The following is a 16,778-nucleotide window of genomic DNA, read 5'->3' as shown; positions in this document are numbered from 1 at the left end:
GCACGCTGGCCGAATATTGCTCCAGATTCCTTGAGAGAGTGGGCCATGATGAAGTCCCTTTGCTAACTCCTCAGAGGAAGAAAAAATCATTCCTCTGACTCTTCTTTACCTTTTTGGGGGGGTGGAGGAATGATTTATGGTTTAATAACTGAGCAGTGATTCATAAAATAACTTGGGCATCAATTTATTATGAAGAAATTTCCTAAGAAGGATAGAATAGCAGCTCCAAAACCAGCGCTTATGGTTGAAGCGCTTTATGAGGCTATTTAGGGTGTCTGGACTGTGCTCTTGATTATTTGTTTGTTCTGTTTATCGGTGAGGTGGGGCCGCGGTGTTATCAGAGGCTATATGGTGAAGAAATGAGCTGGAGAGACAAAGACTAATCACCAGCGCTCCTGAATGCGGGGAGGGTGCAGGGGGGCAGCACTGGGACCTCCAGCCTGAACTGAGCGATCTGGCAGAATAAAATATAAGCAGGGAAAGAAACAAGGCAGAGAGAAACCAAATGGTGGCGGGAGGACCTGGGAGTGTAAGGTGAATTTTTGATGTGTCGCTAGAAGGCTTTCAGGGAGGCAGAGGCTGAGATGCCCCCGATCGTCCCTCGGTGCAGTCCTTTAACCCTGCGCGGGGGCACGGGCAGGCGGGCGTGCGTGGACCGCAGCTGCCCCTCCGAGCAGAGCTCCCTGCGCCCATCCTTCCCCATCCCTGCTCCCGCAGATGGGGCTGGACCGTTGCAGTGAGTTTCCAGATGTGGAAACCCTTCTCCAAATAACAAAATCACAGTCCTGGGAGAGGTGTCCTGACTTATCCCCACTTTTTATTTGCAGAAGCAGAGCACTACATTTCTAAGCTGTTCTTTGTTTCTCTGCCTAACTTGAGTGTATTTCAGGGGAACTAAGGGCACAGGCAATTTTTTTTTTCTCTTCTCCTAAATTGTATATTTCAATTATTGCTCTTTCTAATGCATGCTTGTTTAGCTAGATCAATGGCGTCCAGTGCTTAAATGCCTGCTCTAAAGACAGTATTTTGACTCTAAAAGAGCCTTCAGCTTGTGGTTTCCCTTCTGGCAGGGGGAAAAAAAAAAAAGATGGGAGTCATCCAAAAGGAATAAAGGCGAGTCCGAGCACAGACATGCTGCCGTTCATCCTGGCTCCCAGACTCACTCATCAAAATGTGCCGGTTGTGTCACCTACAGGTCTCTGCCAAAGCTCCTGGACTGAAACAGTCATGGGAGAAGCTGCTGATGTCTCTGTGAACGTCCCAGGTTTAAAACAAGCGGATGAAGGCTGATATCACGCTGTTTGCTCATCCAGACTGTGTGCCCCCTTTGAGGAGAACGTTGCCAGCCCCCTCCGCTCCCTGACTTCTCCCTGCTATGGCACCGGCTGTTGGAGGGAGATGCGATTCCCACGTGGTGCGTGTGGCTGAGTCGGTACATGGAGGAATAAAAGGAGTGAGACCTGCCAGGTGTCATCCTGCCCAGGCAAGGAATCCCTGGCCTTTGTTAGTACTGCAGGAATCCCTTGCAGTGATTTTTCTGTGGGAACGAGAAGACCCCAAGTCCTACATGTTACCCGCTCCCCTCTCTGTATGTTTTTGTTTCATGTAAGAAAAACCAGACCTGAAGAGAGGAGCGACGTAGTTGCTGGGGAAGATGCCCACTCTCCCTGTGACGAGGGACATGCCCCGCAGCCAGCCGTCGTGGTCTTTCCCAAAGACGCGGACCCCTTCTCCCTTCTGCAGCTCCAGCTCATCTGGTCCGTGAGCCATGTAGGAATTGAGAGCCACGCACCTGGAGAGGAAGGGGAGATGAGGGGGAGGGAAGGCAGTAACTGCCCCCATGCAGTGTGGCTGGAGCACATGCTGAAGCTCCTGGCTTTGTGCTGAACAACTGGTGCTGCTGGCTTTGGGTGAGCAGCGGCTCTTTGCCTGAAGCCTCTTCAAGCAGCACTCACATCAAATATTTGGGTGCTGCCGTTATTGTGGAGAGAACTCGCAGGGAAGAAGTGGCCTGTAACTTCAGGCCAAAGGGGATATGAATAAAAGAAGAGCCAACAGGAACAAAGCCGATCCTGTCAATGGGTTCTGTCCCAGAAGTGCCAGCTAAGCCAGCCAAGGGCGACAAGCGTTAGGGAGGAGAGAGCTGCTCTTCTCCACCTCACACAGCGAGCGCTCCAGTGAAATAACTGATTAAGGGCTAATGTGTGCCTGTCCTAAGGCAAAGCAGCATGAAAGAGTGCAGGTATGACGCTCTGTCCGAGCGATAGCATCAAGAATACATTCTGCCTTTGAAGTACGTGGTGAGCCAGAGGCCTTGCATCTGCTTGCCTTGAGCATCATCTGGAGGTGTTCAGAGGCGAGGGGAGGAGCACCGCTCATACAGCAACACGCGCGTTAACCCCATCTTCCTCCCTTTCCTCGTTCTCCTGTGACTGGACCCCTGCAGAGGCTAACACGGGGACTTCAGTCGCTGCCACCGGGGGCCTCTGAGAATAAAGTGGACAAAGGAGGAGGTACATGGCTCTGCTCTGGGCTAGTGAGGAAACCGGACTAGAAATTAATTTGAGATCCCCTCTAGACCTCTCTCCCGTGATTCTGGGGCTATGACTAGGCGACGAAGCTCTGTTCTCTATAGTGAACCACAGGTGACCACACAACAAAACAGGAGGAAAAGAAAATGGCATATTTTTCAAAACTTTCCCCATTTGTTCTTTAAAGAACTTTAATTTGTCTCTAGTGTAACACATTTAATTGCATTGTTGTTGTTTTTTCCAAGGGGAATGTGATCTGCTCCCAAATATTAATGAGTTACAGACCAATACAGCAATTGTCAGATATTATTTAAAAAAAATAGAAACAACAGACTAGTTGTGTACATAGTCAAGGACTATCCCCTAACTTTTTAAAAAGGTTTTTCTCTCCTTGTTGTTCAGAACAATCACTTGAAAGTTTGACTTGGAAGGCCTGTCTTTTTACAAAATGACTTCTGTTACTTGCACAGACCAGGCGAGGTTCAATTTAAGGGTGTTCTAATTCTGCAGTGGTTTATTACTTTATACAGGATTCATCCTGAAGGGCAGGAAATGCAGATACTGGTTTGATATTGTAGGGTTGAAAAAGGAGCTGTGCAAAATGGGCAGCTGACTGAACACTTTAATACTATCCTCATTCTGCAATGAGGTCTTGGGAGTTTTCTTGCACTTAGGATTAAGTGTGTGCAATAGTCTTGGATGACCTATGCTAATGCATGGAAGTAGCAAACATCATGAGCGTAGTACAGATTTACAGATATTGCTCATGTGTACTAGTGTTTCCACAGGTCTGGCTCGATACTGTGGAGGTGCTAATTACCATGTAGACAGCTTGCTGCTATTTTGTTGTTATTAGGTAGCTTACTACAGTGCCAAGCTGATGAATCTTATCTAGAGGAAAACAAATCATCACAATATATTATCTGCAAATTTTAACTCTGGGAAAGTTTTAAAAGATTGGATTATTCAAAACACCAGTGACCTTTGCTGTTTTAAAATAAATAACTAGAGGCACTTAAGGAGTAATTAGTTGCTTTATATTTAAAAAAATTAAAATGTACTGTTGACAAATAGGCAGAACTATGTATCTGTAAATATTGAAGTAAGGTAGTAAGGTGCAAAGATGGTTCGCCTGCTGGGAAGATAATAATTCAGCCATGATACTAAGTCTCTGTGACCCCTTGCTTAGACCAGCCAAATACATTCCTGTGTGGATCTGCACTTGGATCTGAGCTCATGGGAGCTGCGCTCTGGTCTGCCTTTACCTCCCAGCTCACAAGAACCGTTGGCTGGAGAAGCATCAGGTGAAGGTACAGAAAATTACACGACCCCCCCAATGTATGTTGGTTTCCTTACGTACATATAAGCTGATATGTGGTGCTGGAGATGGGGAAGAGTGACAATGGCTGCCGAGTGCCCCAGTGATCCTGGCGCAGGATAATAAGATGCACTGACCTACAGGGAGAAAGAAAACAATAAATTAATCTGAACATAGACTTATTTTAGCCACTGGAAGAGCAGCCAAAAACATTTGACAGGCTTCAGCCACCCTTAAAAAAAACCCCAAAGACACTTCAGGAGGAAGAAGAGTTTGGAGAATTTGACAAAAAAAAAGATGACCAGGCATTAAGAGGAAGATTCATGGTCCTTCCACTTCAGCACCAAGATGCTCTCTAGGGTGTGGCTTGGTTGGACTGATGGTGCTTATCCTGTCCTGTAAATAAGGACCTTGTTGTGATGGGTAACCTGGTATGTGAGGATGCTGTCAGAACAACAATGAAATGAGATAAACACAAACTAACCTAATTGTTGCTAATATATATGAGATCCACTCGAGTGGGGAGATGCTCCGTCGCCTCTCTCCTTGCGCTCAGTGTTTTCTCACCTCTTTTTGCTTGGCTCTGAACAGGGTCAGTACCTTTGATTCACTCGCTGTGTCTGGTGCTTGCTTCAGGAAGGAAAAGGAGTTTGGGAAAACTGCATTTCAAGCCCAGACTTTGCTAACCAGGAGGAGACCATCGCGTCTGCCAGGTGAGGACTGGGGTAATCATGGCTGTTTCACTTGTTATTTATTTAGCTCCAGCTGGGAGTACTGGCATTGTCTAAACCCTAAATAATATAGTCCTTGCCCCAGTGATCTTTTAATAACTATTATTAAAGCTATTTACCACATCTGTGGCGTCCCGAGGAGCTCCACAGACCCGTGCGTACACGCAGCGCAGACCGTGCCGGGTGAGGGGAGTCGCTGTCTGCCGCGCCGCAGGCAGCGCGAGAGCACAGGCAGAGGCACCTTGCTCAGGTTTGAGTTTGGTTTGGGGTGGCCCCTTTCCCCACCATTATTTTGCATCGACGGAGAGGTACCAGCCACCCTAATGCCCTCTCTGTCCTCTCATGGGCGTCTTTCATGTTCCAGGGAGGAACCTCAGCCCTGTTTCTGCTGTCAAGGTAATTGTGTGCCTTGAACATGCCGTGCCAGACCTGCTGCTGCAGTGGGTGAGCTGCAGCTGCCGAAGGCGAGGTGATGACTCCTTGGACCTCTCTGTTGTCCCGGTGAGGACACGGGCAGCGCACAGAGCTGTTCCCGTTCCCCTGTCCCTCCACGTCTCGCAGGTCGGGTGACATCCACTTGCTTAGGGGGTTTCCGAGGCGAGGTGTGTGCCGTTGGGTTTCCTCTGCCCAGTGTCCCACTGAGCATCTGGCTGTTACCCCCCAACCCCAGAACCTGCCTGCGGGGTGTCTCTGGTTGTCTTCTGAGTTTGGTTTTAGTTACGTGTCCTTTGTGCTCGCTGGGCTCTGGCGTGGTCCCACCGCGGGCAGCTGCCCTCCCTCGTGCAGCACTGATCTCTGCAGAGGCTTCACCTCCACGAGGGGACTGTGAGGAGATGGGACATTTGTTCAAAGGGTGAAGGCCATCCAGTGGCAAGAATAGAAGAAATTGCTGCAAATGCCAGCTTCTCAAGTAAGACCAGTCCTGCTCGCATGCCCTGCAGATGGAGAGGTAAATAGGATGACCTCTCTGAGGCTGATAAACTCTGCACCTCCATCTCCAGTGTACTCTGCAGACTGGAAAGAGCTTCCAAATACCAAGAGCAAGATGTGGAGATGTTTCACTTGGTTGCCGGTGTGAAGGGGGTTAGCATTGCCTAGCTGCCTGATTGAATGAGGGGTAAAAAATTGGTACTAGAGCTATTAGATATGGGATATGTTAAGCCTTTCCCCAAAACATCTGAAGAACATGCAGATAAAACCTCCTAAAGTATATTGGCCAACTATACAAAGTAATTCCACTAAGAAATGCTACTGAAGTGCTTGGTGGAGGTGTAGGTCTAAGTACCTCCTCTGCTCTTTTCCCCTCTGTTGGGGCCATGTCTCCTGGACCACATATTGGTGTCTTCCCCCTTGGTCAGGAGACTTGCGATGCAGGGGGGGGTTATCTGATCAGGGAATTCCTGCCATACCAGAAGAGGAAGGCACTGGGCTAGATCCTGCTGGGAGCTGTATGACAGCATGCTTTAAAGGAAATAGTTTCCTTGCTGGTTGCAAGCTTATGTAGCAGTCCAGGTGCAAAGTCTTTCAATGAAAACTGAGAATTTTCTAGGGAAGGTAGACCCTCCCCTTTCACGTGAAAGCCCAGCTATCTTTCAAATGGCAAAAGCAAAACAATTTAAGCTGAACTTTTTTGATCAGTCCTCGCTGGCCGCCTTGTTTACATCCCCAGCAGCGAGGCAGAGGATTAGCTGGAACAAGGACAACAGCATCACTCTCCTCCAGAAGTGGTCCCTCCTGGCGGGGGGCTGGAGCCACGGCAGTAATACCCTGCGCTTCTGTATCGCCTTGCTTTGGAGGCTCTCCAAGGGCTTTGCAAGCATTAGATTAGCAACGTTTCTCCAGCCCTACGGAGGCAGGGAGGGTTTCTTATCTCCACTTCACAGGCGGGCGGTCCAAGGTCTATTGCAGGGGATGGAGGGAGCAGCGCTGCCACACTGGCACCGCGCGGCTCTGGGGGCTGGGACGGTGTCCTCAGGGGGGGTACACATCTGCCACCTTTCACCGGCAGCATTGGTTTCTGAAAATGGTGAGAACAAGCGGTGCTGCTGAGTCCAGACCCCTTTGCTTTTCTGCTTGTCGCCTGCGCTGGTAGCACAGCAAAGCTGGGGGCCGGGAGGTGATGAGGAGCGCAGGCAGCAGTGTGCTGGCCCGTTTGTACAGGTCTGGCCCGTGGGTTTGGAGGAAAGGATGGCAGCATTCAATCTGGCATCCTCAGGATGCTCTCTTCTGCTGATCTATCCCTTCTAAAGCACAAAAATGTATCCCGGGGTGGACTGCTGTGAGCGAGCAGTTCATCCCCATTTGAAATTCAGCGCTGCGCACACTGAAAGGCATTAGCTGTGTTGTGCCATTGCAGGAGCGTGGCTGCTGTCGGGAGGTGAAAACAAAGTTCCCAGCAAGGCAGGGCAGCTGCAGCAGCGTCCCTGGGGAATCTCAGGCCAGCGGAAAGTCACCAGGCTGGGATGTGGCTGGCAGTCATGCTCTCCAGCAAAGACCACAGGAACTTTAATGGTGCAAGTTGTCAGGGCTTTAATCTCTTATGCCTTTCAAATCTAATTTCTGGTGGTCATGGCTGTAACATGGTGCTGGGGCACTGGCTTAGCAAGGCTTAGCAAGGATCTAGGGGAAAAAAAAGTTACTCACCAGCTCTCCAGTGAATTAAGTTAATTAAAAACCCCCAGCAACTCGAGCTTCTGTCTCTGGACCTGGAGTGGCAGGTCAGCTTCAAACTATCTTTGCATTCCTCGTTTTCTAGTCCAGGAAGGGTCAGACCAGGCTTTCATATTTCCAAGTTGATTGGAAATTATAATTTTGTTTTAATAATTTTCCTAATCAAAATCTTTGAAATTTGGGGATTTGGAGTTTCTTCTTCCTGCATTGGAGCAAAATGACAACCTTTTGCTGGTTTTCCTGATGGAACTGTATTGAAAAGTGCATTTCTGGGTGGAAAGCTTAATGTTTTTCATCTCTCTCTGTTCCCCCCTCTGTATGGAAGCAGTGATCCTTTCAGAGCCTGCATCAAAGCTGGTTTTGTATTTTCAACAGAGAGGAAAAAAGATTGAATGAAATAGTTTCCAGCTGTGTATAACTGATTTCAGCATTCACTTTTGCTGATCTCCTGTGAGTGCCTTGGAAGCCCTTATAAGTACAAAGAGTTTCATTTCCTGGCTCTCCTGAAATCCCTCTCTTACTCCATCTCCCTATCTAGTTTGTTGCTGGTGTGATTTCTAGCTTGGCTCCTCTACGGTGCCCTGCTGACACAGGCAATTCCCCGTCGAGAGTGTTCGTGACGTGCCCTGTGGGGAGGGCGATTGTCCCCATTCTGCTCTGGGGCAGTTGGTGCTCTCAGTGCTACTGAAAGTTGGGTCCTGCAGGTTTCAGATCATTTATGACACCGAAAAGCCAAGTGTACTAGACTGCAGATGTCAGGTTTATCAGCTCACTTCAACGAGCAGCAAAGCGTCGCAGCAGCTCTTAGCCAGATGTTTCCTGACCCAGGTACCACCAGGCCCAGGGGAATCAGCTCAGCTGGGACTGGGAAGAGGTTCCTGCAGCTGCTGGTGCTTTCTGCTGGAGGCGGGGAGGGCGGGCGCAGCTCCGCGATGCCGCGCTCCTCTCGCCCCGGCAGCCGGCCTGCTTGCACAACAGGCACATGCACAGACACGGTGAGCCACAAGCCCTGCAAACTGGTTCTGGCTCCCACAGGAGCCCGGCTTGGCACCACGGAGGGGAAGGAAGAGCAGGAGGAGGGCTGGCGGCAATGCCGGCCGCTGCCGGTTATTCCCTTTTATGGGCCAAAATGAGTCCGACTTGTTCCTTGTTGGTGGAAACGCCAGGCAGGCAGGCACGTCGTGTTTCGGAAAGCCCTACAAACAGCCAGCACAGCCTCTTCAGCTGTGCTTTGTTGCTGTGTTGACCCACAGTGCAGCCCCTCCTGCTCCCTCTCCCGCCACCAAGCACCAGCATCGCTGGAGACATGACGCTGCGGGGGGACATGTCACACGCAGGGCGCTTCAGGGCGATACTAATGATCTCTTTTCTCTCCCTCAAACATATGTAGTCTCATAGCTTAGGGCAAGTGTCATGTAACTAGAAGCTACTGGAACATTCCCACGTCTTTTGACCCCCAACTGAAAGAAAGCAATGAGCACATCCATTCCAAATGTGTGGATTTTTTTTTTTTTAAATTACCAGATCCAAATGTATATTCGATATCTGTCTGGAAGCCTGTCCTTGCAGAGGAGATGGATTTAAAGGCTGGGGTGTTAACAGGATCACTTGGTTTCCAGTCTGATCGCTCAGGTTGCTCTGCTGCTCCATCCCCGAGGGATGGCTGACGCTAGGACCCCCCTCCTGCGATCCGAAGCCTTGCTAGCGTCAAACCCGGTTGCAGCACAGCTCCTTTCTTTCCAGCAGGTCTCACAGGGCCTTACATCCTTATCTCAGACAGGGAACGAAACTGGGTCATTGTCTGAAAGGACAAAAGCACCTCCGAGCGCTCTGTGGAGGGCACGCTGCCGGCGAGCGAGCGCGCGCCCAGCGTGCGGAGGCGAGCGGAGGGCTGGGGTGCTGCTGATGGGGCAGTGCCTTTCACGGAGGGAGAAAAACTCCGGTGTTCAGTTGTGGAGCCCAGGGGCTGTGGCTGCTCTCGGGACTTCTCTGGGCTTCGCATGGAGCCCTGGATGGGGAGGTGGACTTTCCCTGCCTCCCAGGGAGGGTGGATGCTGCGGCGCACGTTCCTCCTGCAAGTGATTCACCCCGCACAGCCTCTGTGGCTTCGCCTGCCGCTCGCCATGTTAAGTAGAGGCCTGCTCCCTTCCCGTGCCATCCCTCTGCTTGGCAGAGGAGGGCATCAGCGCTGGCGGCCAGGGGCTGGGCAGGGGGGCACCTTCCACCTCCGTCCCCCTTGCCCAGCCCACCCCATATACCTCACCCTTGCCTGCCGGCTAAGGTTATCCAACCCTGGGCTTGGTCTCCTGGGACAATTCCCACTTAACCAGTTAAATCCTCGCCTACTTCGTTCGCAAAAATTGTCTTTGCCCGCCAGGTCTCAGAAACTCCTCCAGAGAGGCTGTGCCATTTGGGGCTGGCTCCCGGGCGGTTCGAGAGCAGCCGTCGCTGCTCCTTACACAGCGCAGCCGTGTGCGAGCGCAGGCTCCGCACCTGGCTGAACCCCGGTGAGGATTTCAGCCCGGAGTTGGAACGGCTGAGCTGAGCTGTAGACTCAGCTCCATCTGCTGCACCATATTTGTGACCACCCACAAAGATCCAGGCTACTCAACCTCTGCAGACTTACTAGGGAGCACGAAAACGCAGGGAAGCAATTAAAGATGTGATTCAGCCCACTCTTTTCTTTACTATACTGCTAATAATGGAAGACCCTAGCTTGATACTCGTACTCTGGGGCTGAGTTTTTGGGGCTGGCAGTAGGCATGCAGCTGTTCATTACTTCCAAACTTCTGTTTTATCTGGAGTAGTTTAAACCCAAGAAACACAGATCTTTTCCTTCCAGATAATGTTGTGTACATAAAACTAATTGCCATGGAACAACCACGCTTTTGGAGATGCACTGCTGTTTTTCCAAAGTCTCGGCACTTACTATCGAAGCTGAAATTCCACCAGAAGCTGCTGAGCAGGGTGGACCAACCCTTGGGAACAGCATCAGCTCTCATCTCCCATTATGCCTCAATCCTGCAACTTTGTTCTGATCATGAGGGCTGCCTTATCAACAAATTCACTGCTGCAGCTTTTCCATCTGATTAATACTAGGAAAAAGGACAAGTGACCTCAGTGAGGTATGGCCAACATGGTCCAGCCTGGCAGTATGTATCTGGGCTTGGAAAAGAAAATCTCAACTTTGCATGCAGGTCAGTCATTGCAACCCAAACCCAGAGATGGAAAAAGGAAAAGCTGCAACCTGTGTGGCCTGTGAACAACACAGATCCTCCTGCAAACCTCCGGGAGCAAAACTGTTGTTTAGAAGAAAGGAAATTCCAACCCTCCCAAGGTAACACACATTCACTCTATTGCTTCTGCTGTTGACAATAGTTCACACTGAGACGTTTTTGGTAAAATTATATTGGGTTCGCGAGACATGATACCATTTCAATTGAATTATAGTTCTGTTGTAAGGCTTCATTTCCTCTCACATAAAACAGGATCTAACATCCAAGGCTCTTTGCAGGCTATTGCTAAGTACAAAATGCCTGCTGGGTTTTATTGCACAGACACTGAACTACCAGGGGCTGGCTTATTGCTTTATAAAATGTTAGAGCAACCTTGAATATGAAAGATGTCATATAAATCTAAACAAACCCTTTTTTCTCCCATTTCAGATGATCTGTGAAGATTCTGTATTGAGATTTTTAGTCAGAGTGTGAAGAAGGAATGAGACTCTTTTGCCTCCTAAAATAAAGAGCAGATATAGTCCAAAAGGTCAGTCTACATTTATTATCTCAGCCCCAAATTCAGCTTCTCTCAGTACATTCCCAAGTTTATATTGCAGACCGGCAAGGACTGCTGGTAATTGCCCTCCCCTGCTAGAAACCGTTCATCTGGATGTGGACAGATGCAGGCAGAGGACTGATTTAGGGTAGGGCAAAGACCCCGATTGCTTTTCAGAAGGGCTGACAGCCCTGATTAGAAGCAGCAGGAGGCTTCTTCATTATTTCTGTAGATGTTATAACGTGGCTGAATTGGTGCTTTTTGAGGAAGCCTGTTCTGTAAGTGGTTTGCCTTTGGAGAAAACTTTGTGGCTTAGGGTACGGTAATGGAGCTCTGTGCTTCCACGACACCTGTGTGTGCCCCAGCAGGCAGAGCAAAGGTTGTGTTTAGAGGTACCCAAACATGTGATCTCCTGTGCTGAAATTTTGGGCTGCATCAAGTTTTTCGATTAAGCCCAATGCTTATCATTGAGGATAAATATTGGAGATGCTGAGGACTCCTTGTATGCTTAAGACTTACCAAAAAAATCAAAACACCAATTAATAAAAAGCACAGGTTTCTACTTTCCTTTTAAGCATGGGGGTTAGATGAAAAGGCCATTAAAGCAATCACTGGCAGTACAGACCTGCTCAGTACAGTGTGGCTTCCTCATTAATGTCACTGAGCTTTTATTTGCTCATAATTCAGGGCCCAATTCTGCAGGTCCTGCCATGCCAGTGCAACTGAATTCTGTGGGAGTTGTTCAGAAAGGTTCATTGTCAAAATAACGCAGGTGAGCATGGCCAATGGCTGGTTTTAGCTTTAATTTTGCAAATGCTGAGAACTGCCTATTTTTGATCTACATTGTTGCATGGCAAACCAGATGTTTGCTTGCAGTGTGAATCCAGGAACACACACGTCTGTGAATGAGCTGAGCCTCAGTTAGCTCCCTTGGAATTCATGTTCCTTACTACTTTCTAAAATGAAAAATATTTTATTTTGCAAGTAAAGAGCTCTGTTTTCTCCCACGCTACACCTGGAGCTTACTGCAGTAGGGCAGAAATCAGAATGGGGATGTGCTTTATCCATGTTTAGTTACTCTGATAACTTAATTTCTCCTTTTATGAATTCCCTTGGGCCCCTGAACTCTGAAGATAGATGTTTCCAATTCAAAAGAAGTGGAAGAAAATCCCAGCAGCCTGATGTGGATGACGTATCTTACTGACACTACTAGTATGGGTGCTTTGTCTTTGCACGTTTGTGCTTTAGCTTTTCAAATTGCTGCCTGCGCATTGAGTGTTTCTACCCAGGATTTGCATTTCGGACTTACACTGCCCCTGCAGCATCCACGCCGCTGCTTCCTTACCTGGAGAGGGGTGGCATAGGGAAACTCCGCTTTCTCGCTGCTCTGGGTGGCCACGGTGGGGTTGCTGGAGCTGATGAGCACAGGGGAGCTGATCTCCAGCGCCTGCCGCTCAGCGGGCGCGTGGACCATCCGATTGAGGGTGTTCAGGGCAGTGGTGATGGAGAACTGCCGCAGGCTCTTCCGCCTGGAGTCGGGCACCTTGGGGAAAGCTGGCGAATCTGCACCTTTTGCTTTGGGAGATGCCGTTCGTAGGGATGCACACTTAAACTGAGGGGACCAGTGGCTTTTGCTGGTCTGCAGGAGTTGCCTTGCAGTGGTGTTTGGCTGGAAGAGACAAAGGGAGATGTGATGGCACATTTCAGAAGTTATGCCTGGCACAGCCTGGTGACTGCTCAGTTTTGCCTTTTTCCTCTCTTTTCTTATCTGGCAGCAGAACTGTGGGCAGATTTCAGATGACGTTACAGGTGATCTTTAAAAACTTGTGGCTCAGTCATTTCCCTGATATGTTTTCAGTGACAAATCCCGGATGCAAAATTACTGATGCAAAGCTGACAGCAAAATTAAAATTGGTTTGAAAAACTTGTTGCTTAGACAACACGTTACTGAGGCTGAGTGCTCCTCCCCAATACTTTACAGAAAGCTTTGTCTCTTGTCAAAGCCTTTGGCTTGCAGAGGTGTAAGGAGAGCTGCCTGACTCTCTGGCAGCGCTATAATAAATTTAACTCTAAATTAGAAGGGACGTTTGGGCACATCTTCCTTTTCCACTTCGTGCTGGCACGCTTGGGTGCGTCTCGCAGCAGGACGTCAAAGCCCTGCAGCCGACTTTAAGGCAGGAGCTCGGAGAAGCCCTCACTGATAGTGGCTTTCCCAGCAGAATTAGATCCACCCAATTACATCTCTGTAGGCCTAAACATTCGTGGCTTGAACCTGCTTCCGTTGAAAAGAACCTGGCTTGTTAACCACTGGGTTTAATGAGGGAAGAGTCAGGCCCTGAGTTTGCATATGGGCAAACAGTATTTCTTGGAAACTGCTGATCCCACAGTATTAATAGCAAAGGGCATGTGGTGACAATGTTTTTTACCGTGATGACTGCCAGAGGAATTAATCATGATTTGCTGCTGACATTAACAAATTGCAAAACTTTGAGATTCTCACCCACTCATGTGAGGCAATGTGCTTGACTCCTGGGATGAACAAGGATGACTCTAACGCAGGAGAGGTACAGGTGTCTCTCAAGTATTATCATTTTAAAGCAGGGATTGTTTTCACATTTCCCTCTTCCTCACTCTTAAAGCAAGGTTTAAAAAACATAGTGTGTGCATATGTACACATATAAGATGGCAATATTGTCATTTCTATATGTAATTAAACTTTAGCCTAAACTGTAAACATTTTTCTGCCTTCTCTAAACACCAAGAGATGTGATAAAATGGGGCACAAACCTAAGTGTCAAAGCCAAGGAAAGCCTTGCATCTCCCAAAACAGACCTACCTTTGCCTTCTCCATAATTAATTTCTATTTCCTTGGTGGCTTTATGTGGCCCTAACTTATTTCTGTTAACGTCAGACTTAAATAAGTAATTACTGAAGCTAAAATGATTTCATTAAATGAAAAAACATTTTACAAAATATATTAGAGCTTCAAATAAGGTATTTTACTAGTGTCCTTTTATAAAACAGCCACAAAGAAGTGCTTGCTGTAATTATGATGATTACAAGTATTAATTTTATTTCTAGGAATTCTTGTTGGTGCCATTTACACCCTGCATCTCAAGCTAAACTGCTGGAATACAATTACTGTCTAGACCAGTGGTAACAAAGTACTGTCAGGGAGCGGGTGGCTTAAAGGGCTCCGGAGCCGGAGCGCCGGGAACGCTGCCTGAGACGCGCTGAGCTGGCGCTGGCGGAGGCTGGGGGTGGCTGGGGGCCATCGTGACCAGCCAGCACCCCTGCAGCCCCAGGATAGTAGCTGGGGGGGCTCACGGGGCAGATCCCTCAGCAAAGAGAGCTACATGAGAGCTGATTACAACAGAACTCGTTAAAAGTGCAATTTTGATATTTTGCCTGAATTTTGCATTTTTGCCCCCAATTTTTTTTCCTCGTTGTGGAGGCTTCAGTCCAGCAAGGGAGAGGGAGAGCTGTTTGCTCACTGTCTGCAGGGGTGAGAGGCAGTGGTGAGCCGTGCCGGGCCAGGAGGAGGGCTCTGGCCCCGGGTGCTGGCACGTGCCGCTGCCCGGCAGGGCGTTGGGTGGGCACGGCGGAGAACGGGCTGGACCCCCCACTGCGCGCAAGGTGGGGAAGGTCCCTGCTTTGTCGCCTAACTTTCCCTCTGTTCTCATCAGCCCTGCCGAGGACGGTGATGCCGTCACCCTGAAGGGCAGGAGCACAGTGTCACCAGCCCTCTTTTGGGGGAGAGGTGGGTCGTAGGGGTGAGGATGGGTTCGCCCTGCCGTTGCGGAGAGCAGCCTCGTTCAACAGCTTTGGTGGTGCGTCCCCGTCAAGTCCTCTGGGACAGCTTCTGGTATGTATGCATTCTGAAACGCCAGCTTGTCTGGCCTTACTCAGCGCAATGCTCAAGCTTGTTTTTAATTTAAAGGTGCGAACGTGGCTGAATCGGGACCGTGGACATGAGTCTGACAGTGAGGACATGAAAAGCCTTTGACTTGCTGAATGGTTTCCATTGCGTGGAAATGCCTCTATAATTGCCACGCACACAACTAATAATGAAAATGGTATTTTAGCTATGAACTAAGTGAAAAACCCCTATGTAAATGTTGAGGCAATTGGCGTCACACTGCTGAGAAGCTCAGATCGCTATTTCAGGAGCTGAAATAACCTGACATTGCTTGAGTGCAGGTATTTGAAATACTCTGGAGGAAAAAAGCTAGTTTGTATTGACTGATAGCTACATCTCTTTGGAAAGACCTACATTTCTGAGCAACCCAGCAGAATTAAATCTTATTAACTTTTAAGATGTTTTGATTTCGTCTTTTTAAGGATATCTGCCACGTGTGTGTGGGAAGTAAGGAGAATTTTACAGAAACAAATTTATATTTTTCTCTGTTCTTAACCAATGTGGAAAGTTTGGGGCTAAAATTTTAATACTCTGAGGCTGAAGGGGTCAGAGAAAGCTGGTTCCCACTGGCCAAAACTTTTACACCTGTGTAGAATGTGTGCACAAAGTTTCCACCTGAACCGGTGGAAATTTTGTATTAATCTTGCAGTAAGTGACTCAGCTTTCATTTGTGTGTCTGAAAGTTATCTGCTGGCTACTGCCTTGAAGAATCAGAAGAGATTGCTATGTGGTATTGCACTTGAATCTCTGCACAAATTTCCAGGTGGGCCTGTTGCCAAATTACAAGGGAGGGCAAGGGTACGTGGAGGTGGGGCAAAGCCAAATGTGAAGTAAAAAGGGGGTATCCCATCCAGATGGGAAAGCCAGTGAGAAGAGAAGCTGCTTGCGAAGACAGCTGCAGCGTGCAGCACTCCTGTGAGACCGGGCAGCTGTGGGTTTTTTTGTTTGTTTTGTTTATTTTGTTTTGGTTTGGTTTTTTTTACAGCCAGCTCGTATTTTTGAAAAAAAACTAGATCAAGCTGCCTGCAGCAGAGCTTTGGTCTAAAGCCAGGCTGCGCTGCGCAAATGCAACTCCTGTGTCACCCACCCGAGGCTCCAGCCTCACTGTGTTGAGGTTCCCATGCCTGCTAGTGCTCCTGGAGGAATAAATCATCTCTTTATGGTGGCTTGCAGAGAGATGGCACTCTCCAGTTGCCCGCCTTGGCTGGCCAGTCACCCCATGCTATGCCCAGCTGGAGGAGGACACGGCACTGGCACCAGCACTGCCTCGAGGTTACTGCAGAAGGGAGTTACTGAAGTGACTGATCCGATCTTCGTCACGTTGTACGGTAACAACCGACCGCTGTCACAAAAGCTGGGGGACAGGAGGATGCTCCTCTTTGCAGAAGCATCTGTTTGTTTTAGATGTGCACTAACTCCCCGCGTGTGAACTTTGCTGTGGGAGCAGAGATGAGCGCAGCCTCCTAACACAAATAAACAGAATGAGTAAGCTGTGAAACAAAGGCAAATAGAGTGAAAGAGAAAAAACAAACGAACGCAGATGGCAGAAAACTGAGGAATACGCCTCCTGCTAATAAGTGAATCCTAATGACAAAGGGAGGATTTCTGGCTGCCTGGCTTCTCTGCATCTGTGCTAGCAAGCTGAGGGCCCATATTTTATAGAGCTGCTGGTGATGTGTGATGCTGCTCCGAACTGATTTTTCTCTTTTAGTTCCTCGCCTTAGTCAGAAACCATAGCTGGCTTTTGGCTGTTTGATTTCTCTTGCCTCCTGCTAGCCACTCCACATCCAGCTCTGACTCCTTGGGGACACTTGGCCCTGGACCACAGCCTCCCT

The 16,778-nt window shown here is 48.8% G+C and overlaps 1 protein-coding gene across 1 annotated transcript in view; it reads right to left on the bottom strand.

The window, feature by feature from the left end:
- Positions 1–16,778, bottom strand: part of SH3RF2 (SH3 domain containing ring finger 2) — a 50,413-nt gene that overhangs the window by 13,440 nt on the left and 20,195 nt on the right. The window contains 5 exon segments of the mRNA XM_069773122.1: positions 1,622–1,792; positions 3,892–3,986; positions 12,370–12,693; positions 14,651–14,699; positions 14,701–14,738. Of these exon segments, the coding sequence (XP_069629223.1) occupies positions 1,622–1,792; positions 3,892–3,986; positions 12,370–12,693; positions 14,651–14,699; positions 14,701–14,738 (677 nt within the window).

The sequence above is a fragment of the Haliaeetus albicilla genome, chromosome 27 (assembly GCF_947461875.1).
Source record: "Haliaeetus albicilla chromosome 27, bHalAlb1.1, whole genome shotgun sequence".
Lineage (NCBI taxonomy): Eukaryota > Metazoa > Chordata > Aves > Accipitriformes > Accipitridae > Haliaeetus > Haliaeetus albicilla.
Note: the sequence above shows the minus strand (reverse complement) of the source record. Positions and strands in the feature narration are given on the sequence as shown.